The sequence below is a fragment of the Penaeus vannamei genome, chromosome 11 (genome assembly GCF_042767895.1).
Source record: "Penaeus vannamei isolate JL-2024 chromosome 11, ASM4276789v1, whole genome shotgun sequence".
Classification (NCBI taxonomy): Eukaryota; Metazoa; Arthropoda; class Malacostraca; order Decapoda; family Penaeidae; genus Penaeus; species Penaeus vannamei.
In genome coordinates this window covers 3,108,511-3,118,510 of record NC_091559.1, presented here as the reverse complement: position 1 = coordinate 3,118,510, position 10,000 = coordinate 3,108,511, and the positions used below count along the sequence as shown (strand labels likewise).

The 10,000-nt window shown below is 43.7% G+C and overlaps 1 protein-coding gene across 1 annotated transcript in view; it reads left to right on the top strand.

Annotated features, from left to right (window-relative positions):
* The window catches only part of LOC138863146 (neural-cadherin-like), a 38,808-nt gene that overhangs the window by 21,810 nt on the left and 6,998 nt on the right, over positions 1-10,000 (top strand). The window contains exons 11-18 of the mRNA XM_070126858.1: positions 292-383; positions 462-618; positions 1,079-1,246; positions 2,429-2,568; positions 3,696-4,041; positions 4,253-4,534; positions 4,635-4,982; positions 5,554-5,878. Of these exons, the coding sequence (XP_069982959.1) occupies positions 292-383; positions 462-618; positions 1,079-1,246; positions 2,429-2,568; positions 3,696-4,041; positions 4,253-4,534; positions 4,635-4,982; positions 5,554-5,878 (1,858 nt within the window). The remainder of the gene's footprint in view (positions 1-291; positions 384-461; positions 619-1,078; positions 1,247-2,428; positions 2,569-3,695; positions 4,042-4,252; positions 4,535-4,634; positions 4,983-5,553; positions 5,879-10,000) is intronic.

The following is a 10,000-nucleotide window of genomic DNA, read 5'->3' as shown; positions in this document are numbered from 1 at the left end:
TTCTATCTCTCTCTCTCTCTCTCTCTCTCTCTCTCTCTCTCCCTCTCTCTCTCTCTCTCTCTCTCTCTCTCTCTCTCTCTCTCTCTCTCTCTCTCTCTTTATATGTGTGCGTGTGTGTATATTTGTGTGTGTGTGTGTATTTGTGTGTGTGTTAGTGTGTGTGTATATTTGTGTGTGTATTAGTGTGTGTGTGCGTGTGTGTATGTGCATGTGTGTGTGCCTGTACACAAATCTTCACCCAAAATAAGACACCAATAACCCCCATCTAACGCCCCCCCCCCCCCCCCCCAGAACGGCCAGGGTGTCCTCGGGCGCCTCGTTCGGGGCGTGGCCAGCGCAGTGGGCGTCGACTCCTCCCCCGCCGCCGTCGAAGTGGTGAGCGTGTACGGTCGCCTCCCCGCCCACCCCCGCCGCCCGCCGCCGCCGCCACGCCCCTTCACCCTCTCCGCCGTGTCCCCGAGGGCCCCGCCGGCCGCGCCTTCGTCAGCCCGTCCGTCCGTCTTCTCCCGCCTCCCGCCGGCGCCCTCGGCCTGCGTCTGGCTCAGCGTCAGGAGGAAGGGCGGCGGCTTCATGGACCCCGTCAGACTGCAGGGCCTCCTGGAGCTTCACTCGCAGAAGGTCGGTGCTCAAGGAGGAGGAGGAGGGTCTTTTATGTATGCGTATATATATATATATATATATATATATATATATATATATATATATATATATATATGTGTGTGTGTGTGTGTGTGTGTGTGTGTGTGTGTGTGTGTGTGTGTGTGTGTGTGTGTGTGTGTGTGTATGTGTGTGTGTAAATATATTATATATCTATGTATCTATCTATCTATCTATCTATCTATCTATCTATCTATCTATCTATCTATATATATATATATATATATATATATATATATATATATATATATATATATATATTTATACGCGCACACACATATAAATGGCTATACAAGACATTCACGTACGCACGTTCAAATCTTATATTCCACTTTTATTGTCTTGTATCTCCTCTATTTTGTATTCCATTTTTTTGCTTTTCCTTTCATACCACAATCCCTTTTCTCCAACTGTGCCTCAGATATCAGAGACGACGCAGCTGGCAGTGGCGATGAATGAGTGCCAGCGGTACGGCGGGTCCTGGCACTCGGGTCTCCTGTCGGGCCCTCCCCTCGAGCGCTTCCCTCCGGGCCAGGACGGGGACCCCTCCTCGGTGGCCTCGCTTCCCTCCACTTCCCTACCTCTGCAGGTGAAGGAAAGCCCCCTCCTTTAATTCTCTGCTTCTGTAATTGAGTGCCATCCCCTCCCCCCCCCCCTATAGATAGGACGCATCCCTCTATTCCCCCTCCTCCTCCCCCCCTTACGCGGTCCTTTTGCAGGAGAAAGAGTCCCTTCTGTGGATGCTTCACTTCCCTTCACTTCCCTCCACTTCCCTCTACTTCCCTCATTCTGAGTCTCCCTCCTGTAGATGCTTCACTTCCCTTCACTTCCCTCCACTTTCCTCATTCTGAGTCTCCCTCCTGTGGATGCTTCACTTCCCTTCACTTCCCTTCATTTCCCTCTACTTCCCTCATTCTGAGTCTCCCTCCTGTGGATGCTTCACTTCCCTTCACTTCCCTCCACTTTCCTCATTCTGAGTCTCCCTCCTGTGGATGCTTCACTTCCCTTCACTTCCCTCCACTTTCCTCATTCTGAGTCTCCCTCCTGTGGATGCTTCACTTCCCTTCACTTCCCTCCACTTTCCTCATTCTGAGTCTCCATCCTGTGGATGCTTCACTTCCCTTCACTTCCCTCCACTTTCCTCATTCTGAGTCTCCCTCCTGTGGATGCTTCACTTCCCTTCACTTCCCTCAACTTTCCTTCACTTCCCTCCACTTCCCTTCACTTCCCTCCACTTTCCTCATTCTGAGTCTCCCTCCTGTAGATGCCACACATCAATCCACTCCTTCCCTCTCCTGTGGTATGTAAAATCATCCACACGTGCTATTGGTGAATATTCACGGTGGCTAGTTCAGCTGTACACCTTTGTACCACTGAACAACTTCAAAGCTATAGGTTTTACCGTAAATAAGGGTCCTCCTCCCTACGATAGATAGTATTTTTTGGTCCTCCTCCCTCCGATAGATAGTATTTTTTCCATCCTGTGACTAACGAGTATATATTACTTGCCGTACTGTAGTACAGCCCTCCTGCATAGCTTCCATGCCCCTAATTAATGTTAATGGAGCTTAACCGACATGCAGTAGCACGTAAATTCTTCTCCCCTTTGACAGATGATTGCACCATTTCAAAATCAAAAAAAAAAAAAAAAAAAAAAAAAAAAAAAAAAAAAAAAAAAAAAGTCTCCCTCCCTATATTCATTACACTTTCTGCCCTACATGACACTCCAATAATTCTACGAACACCCTCCGCTAACACGTACTCCTTAAAGGTTGTAGACATCAACACCACGTCCCTGGTTACTCCGCGCCTCAGGAACATGCAGCACTGTCACGTACACGAACCAGAGACATGTAGCCATAACTCATGTCTTAACGGCGGGAGATGCGCCAAACTCAGCGTGGAAAACAGGTGGGAATTCTCTTAAAAAATGACATGTGTGTCTGAATGGATCTATTTTGTTTGTGTATCGCTGTGTATGTGTAAGTATGATGTGAATATGGAGTACTTGTCTAATTCTGTCTGTCTGTCTGTCTATCTGTTGCAATTATGATGTGAATATGGAGTACCTGTCTAATTCTGTCTGTCTATCTGTTGCAATTATGATGTGAATATGGATTACTTGTCTAATTGCCTGTCTGTCTGTCTATCTACCTGTTGCAATTATGATGTGAATATGGAGTACCTGTCTAATTGCCTGTCTGTCTATCTATCTGTCTGCTCACCTATCTATTCATTCATCTATCGGCCTGTCTCTTTGTCTATATATCTCTCTGTTTGTTTGTCTGTCCATCTATCTATCTATCTATCTATTTAATTGTCAATTTATCTACATGTCTGTATGTTTGTGTGTCTGCTTGTTTACCTATCCATTTATCTGTCTGTCTGTTTGTCTGTCTCCCTGTCTGTCTGTCTGTTTGTCTATATGTCTATGTTTCTCTGTCTGTCTGTCTGTTTGTCTATCTGTCTATGTTTCTCTGTCTGTCTGTCTGTCTATCTGCCTGCCTGCCTTTCTGTCTGTTTGTTTGTCTATCTGTTTGTCTGTGTCTGTCTGTCTGCCTGTCTCTCTGTCTGTCTATCTCTTTGACTGTCTGTCTGTTTGTCTGCCTATCTGAGTTTCTATCTGTTTGTCTGTCTGCCTGCCTGCTTCCCTGTCTGTTTGTTTGTCTGAGTGTCTATCTATCTGTTTGTCTGTCTGCCTGCCTGCCTGCCTGCCTCCCTGTCGGTCTGTCTGAGTGTCTCTATCTGTTTATCTGTCTATTTGAGCGTCTATCTCTTTGTCTGTCTGTCCGTGTCTGCGTGTGTGTGTCTGTATGTCTGTCTGCCAGCCTGTCTCCGTCTGTCTTTCTGAGTGTCTGTCTGAGTGTCTGTCTATCTGTCTGTGTGTGTGTGTGTTTGTCTGCACGTCTGCCTAGCTGTCTGCCTGTCTACCTATCTGTCCATATATCTATATATTTGATGATTCGTGCATAGGGGAGAGGGAGAAGGGAAGGAATCTCTGCTCATTCGCCCCCAAAAGAACGACCCGTCTGCCGCAGGTGCGTCTGCCCGGGCGGATCCTGGGGCCCGCGGTGCAAGGTGACCGCCCGGACCTTCTCTGGCGCGGGGTGGGCGTGGGTCCGAGCGCCGCCCTCGTGCCTGCCAGCCCGCATTTCCCTCCGCCTTCTCATCCGGCACCCGACCGGCCTCGTCTTCTATTCGGGCCCCATGGCGCCCACGCCGCGGGGTCCCGACGCCCCGCCCACGCCGCTCCTGGCGCTGCAGCTGTGGCAAGGCCGCCCGCAGCTACTGCTGGAGGGGCGGGGCGGTCCGCTCAAGGTGGAGCTCAACACCCCGTTGCACAACGGCCACTGGCACACGATCCACATCCAGCTGCACTCCAAGGTATGGACGGCGACTGTGGCGTATTGTCATTGTTATTTATGCTTTCGGGTGTTTCTTCTGTCCCTTTGTTTGTTTTGGTTTTCATTTGTCTTCTGTTTTTGTTATTTTCATAATTTCAAGGTCACCAAGAATGATTCGCAGGAGATTTGGAGTATTCATAGCTAATAATGGAAGTGCATGGAGTCTTGATGATGAGAATTCCTTGTTCAAGGGCGTAGTGATGATGCTGGACCTGTGTGGGCGGGGCTGGCAGGACAACACCATCGGCAAGAACAACAGCAAGAACAGCAGCAACACCCACTGCTTGACACGAGCTAGTTGGAAGAAAGCTGACGGCGACAGCGATTCGGTCTGGCCCTGGTTCGGCCACGGGGTGCTGCAGCTGGGCGGGATGGCCCACACGCCCGTGCGGCCCGAGGACCACGGCTGGACCGCGGCGCCCACCTCACGCCCGATGGAAGGCTGCGTCTCGGACCTGAGGTTCAATGGCCAGGTAAGATTTATATGGAATCGCATCCGAGTGAGTGCAATGCTGTTCTGAGATTCCCTTCGTGACACAAGGGCCAAGTAACTGTTTCGTAGCTTCGCTGCAGTTGGTCGACCTGGGCGAGCCGGCCGCCAGCGAAGGCAGCGTGGGCGGCTGCCTGCCCCAGGAGGAGGCGTGCCTTGGGGCCATCCCTGGGTGTGGGCGCCGCGGGCGCTGCGTGGGCGGCTTGGAGCAGCCCGAGTGCGAGTGCGAACCCGGTTGGTCCGGCCTCGGCTGCAAGACTCCCACGGACCCCGTGGCGCTCGGGCGGGCGTCGTTCGTGAAGGTGGCGCTGTCGTTCACGCCCGCGCCGCACGTGCTGACGCTGCAGCTGCGGATGCGGACGCGGGGCGCACGGGACGGCCTGCTGGTCCGCGTCAACACGCACCAGGAGGACGTCGGTCTGGCCATGCATGTAATCTCCTCGCGGATCCTTCTCTCTCTCTCTCTCTCCCTCTTCCTCTCCGCTACGATAATAAATCCCCGCCGTTCACAAGCCGGGTCCTCGGCTGCTCTGTCCCTTCCGGATTATGCCTCAGCCGTCTGTGCGGGAAGCTGGCTTGATGGCATAATGTTTCCCTGTCATCTGGCATGCGGCACCGCCCCTCCTCTCCCTGAATCCACCCAAGCTTCCAATCCCGTCAGCAGTCTTATTCCCAGGCAGTAAATAGGGAGATAAATAAGATGATAATAATTCCCCCGTAGAAACCAACGTCTCCTCATATCTCACATCTTTCGCTTTGTTTTATTTTCAGTATAAAGAAAAGAAAAAAATACGTGAAGATACAAGCATTACATTTCAGAACCTTTCATATATTTCGGATCTTTTAACAGAATTAGAATCTTTTTGTATCTTTCAAGTCCTTTAGACTTTCCCGTTTTTTTTTTTTTTTTTTTTTTTTTAGAGGGAAAAAGTAGATCAATTAACCCCCCCCCCCCCCCCGAGACAGCCCCCTCCTGAAGGCATTACGCCCATATCCCCCCAGCTGCGTGCGGGCGTGCTGTGTGCCTCCCTGCGCGGCGGCGGGCGTGAGGAGCGGGTGGCGTGCGTGGAGGGGCGCCCCGTGAGCGACGGGTCGTGGCACACCGTGTGGGCGGAGCGACACGGCCACAACCTGGTGGTGGGCGTGGACGACGGCGACGGGTGGCGGTGGAACGAGTCGCTGCCGGCGCTGGAGGGCGTGGACGAGGGCGGGGGCTGGGGTCCTCCGCCGCCCCTCCACGTGGACAAGAACGAGGGCATCACCGTGGGCGGGCGGCCTGAGTTCGCGGGCGTCAATCTGGTCACTGTCAGAGACGACTTGAAGGAAGGTAAATGGCAGATCTTTGGGCGTGTGATTGAGGAATTTCTTAGCTTTATTCTATGTTCTTTTCACTCTCTTAGACCACACACATACACACACACACACACACACACACACACACACACACACACACGCACACACACACACACACACACACACACACACACACACACACACACACACACACACACACACACACACACGCACGCACACACACACACACACACACACACGCACACACACACACACACACGCACGCACGCACGCACGCACGCACGCCCACACACACACACACACGCGCACATACACACGGCGCTTAGCCCGATCACACGTCAACAGCAACGTGCATTCACTTCCTAACCCGCTCCGCCTTCCATTCAGATACGTAAACGACTGTTGTTGCTGTGTTTGTGCAACGGAATCGAATCCGCCAGCAAGAACCGGGAACTCTGGAAGCAAAGGCAGAGAAAAGAAACCATTTCCCGTTTACTGAAACATTACTGCAGGCAAAGGGATTGGGACATTCCGAAACTCGGCGAACGGAAAGGCGACTTGCCGTAAAAGCGACCGAAAGAGACACTGAATTGGTTGTGCGAATTGTAGATAAACGAGCTTATCAAGAACGGTTTCATTTTATCGAATTGGTTGTACAAATTATAGATAAACTTGAGCTTATCAAGAACGGTTTCACTTTATCGAATTGGTTGTACGAATTATAGATAAACTTGAGCTTATCAAGAACGGTTTCATTTTATCGAATTGGTTGTACGAATTATAGATAAACTTGAGCTTATCAAGAACGGTTTCATTTTATTGAATTGGTTGTACGAATTATAGATAAACTTGAGCTTATCAAGAACGGTTTAATTTTACTGAATTGGTTGTACGAATTATAGATAAACTTGAGCTTATCAAGAACGGTTTAATTTTATTGAATTGGTTGTACGAATTATAGATAAACATGAGCTTATCAAGAACGGTTTCATTTTATTGAATTGGTTGTACGAATTATAGATAAACGTGAGCTTATCAAGAACGGTTTAATTTTATTGAATTGGTTGTACGAATTATAGATAAACTTGAACTTATCAAGAACGGTTTAAGTTTATCGAATTGGTTGTACGAATTATAGATAAACTTGAACTTATCAAGAACGGTTTAAGTTTATTGAATTGGTTGTACGAATTATAGATAAACTTGAGCTTATCAAGAACGGTTTCATTTTATCGAATTGGTTGTACGAATTATAGATAAACTTGAGCTTATCAAGAACGGTTTCATTTTATCGAATTGGTTGTACGAATTATAGATAAACTTGAGCTTATCAAGAACGGTTTCATTTTATCGAAGTGGTTGTACGAATTATAGATAAACTTGAGCTTATCAAGAACGGTTTCATTTTATTGAATTGGTTGTACGAATTAAAGAGAAACGAGCTTATCAAGAACGGTTTAATTTTATTGAATTGGTTGTACGAATTATAGATAAACGAGCTTATCAAGAACGGTTTAATTTTATCGAAATGGTTGTACGAATTATAGATAAACTTGAGCTTATCAAGAACGGTTTAATTTTATTGAATTGGTTGTACGAATTATAGATAAACTTGAGCTTATCAAGAACGGTTTAATTTTATCGAATTGGTTGTACGAATTATAGATAAACTTGAGCTTATCAAGAACGGTTTCATTTTATTGAATTGGTTGTACGAATTATAGATAAACTTGAGCTTATCAAGAACGGTTTCATTTTATCGAATTGGTTGTACGAATTATAGATAAACTTGAGCTTATCAAGAACGGTTTCATTTTATTGAATTGGTTGTACGAATTATAGATAAACGAGCTTATCAAGAACGGTTTAATTTTATCGAATTGGTTGTACGAATTATAGATAAACTTGAGCTTATCAAGAACGGTTTACTTTTATTGAATTGGTTGTACGAATTATAGATAAACGAGCTTATCAAGAACGGTTTAATTTTATTGAATTGGTTGTACGAATTATAGATAAACTTGAGCTTATCAAGAACGGTTTCATTTTATTGAATTGGTTGTACGAATTATAGATAAACTTGAGCTTATCAAGAACGGTTTAATTTTATTGAATTGGTTGTACGAATTATAGATAAACTTGAGCTTATCAAGAACGGTTTAATTTTATTGAATTGGTTGTACGAAGTAGAGATAAACTTGAGCTTATCAAGAACGGTTTAATTTTATTGAATTGGTTGTACGAATTATAGATAAACGAGCTTATCAAGAACGGTTTCATTTTATTGAATTGGTTGTACGAATTATAGATAAACTTGAGCTTATCAAGCACGGTTTAATTTTATTGAATTGGTTGTACGAATTACAGATAAACGAGCTTATCAAGAACGGTTTAATTTTATTGAATTGGTTGTACGAATTATAGATAAACTTGAGCTTATCAAGAACGGTTTAAGTTTATTGAATTGGTTGTACGAATTATAGATAAACGAGCTTATCAAGAACGGTTTCATTTTATTAAATTGGTTGGACGAATTATAGATAAACTTGAACTTATCAAGAACGGTTTAATTTGATTGAATTGGTTGTACGAATTATAGATAAACTTGAGCTTATCAAGAACGGTTTCATTTTATCGAATTGGTAGTACGAATTATAGATAAACTTGAGCTTATCAAGAACGGTTTAATTTTATTGAAGTGGTTGTACGAATTATAATTAAACTTGAGCTTATCAAGAACGGTTTAATTTTATCGAATTGGTTGTACGAATTATAGATAAACTTGAGCTTATCAAGAACGGTTTCATTTTATTGAATTGGTTGTACGAATTATAGATAAACTTGAGCTTATCAAGAACGGTTTAATTTTATTGAAGTGGTTGTACGAATTATAATTAAACTTGAGCTTATCAAGAACGGTTTAATTTTATCGAATTGGTTGTACGAATTATAGATAAACTTGAGCTTATCAAGAACGGTTTAATTTTATTGAATTGGTTGTACGAATTATAGATAAACGAGCTTATCAAGAACGGTTTCATTTTATCGAATTGGTTGTCCGAATTATAGATAAACTTGAGCTTATCAAGAACGGTTTAATTTTATTGAATTGGTTGTACGAATTATAGATAAACTTGAGCTTATCAAGAACGGTTTAATTTTATTGAATTGGTTGTACGAATTATAGATAAACGAGCTTATCAAGAACGGTTTCATTTTATCGAATTGGTTGTCCGAATTATAGATAAACTTGAGCTTATCAAGAACGGTTTCATTTTATTGAATTGGTTGTACGAATTATAGATAAACTTGAGCTTATCAAGAACGGTTAAATTTTATTGAATTGGTTGTACGAATTATAGATAAACGAGATTATCAAGAACGGTTTCATTTTATCGAAGTGGTTGTACGAATTAGAGATAAACTTGAGCTTATCAAGAACGGTTTAAGTTTATCGAATTGGTTGTACGAATTATAGATAAACTTGAGCTTATCAAGAACGGTTTCATTTTATTGAAGTGGTTGTACGAATTAAAGATAAACTTGAGCTTATCAAGATCGGTTTCATTTTATCGAATTAGTTGTACGAATTATAGATAAACGAGATTATCAAGAACGGTTTCATTTTATCGAATTGGTTGTACGAATTATAGATAAAGGAGATTATCAAGAACGGTTTAATTTTATCGAATTGGTTGTACGAATTATAGATAAACTTGAGCTTATCAAGAACGGTTTCATTTTATCGAATTGGTTGTACGAATTATAGATAAACTTGAACTTATCAAGAACGGTTTAATTTTATTGAATTGGTTGTACGAATTATAGATAAACTTGAGCTTATCAAGAACGGTTTCATTTTATCGAATTGGTTGTACGAATTATAGATAAACTTGAACTTATCAAGAACGGTTTAATTTTATAGAATTGGTTGTACGAATTATAGATAAACTTGAGCTTATCAAGAACGGTTTCATTTTATCGAATTGGTTGTACGAATTATAGATAAATTTGAGCTTATCAAGAACGGTTTCATTTTATTGAATTGGTTGTATGAATTATAGATAAACTTGAACTTATCAAGAACGGTTTAATTTTATTAATTTGGTTGTACGAATTATAGATAAACGAGCTT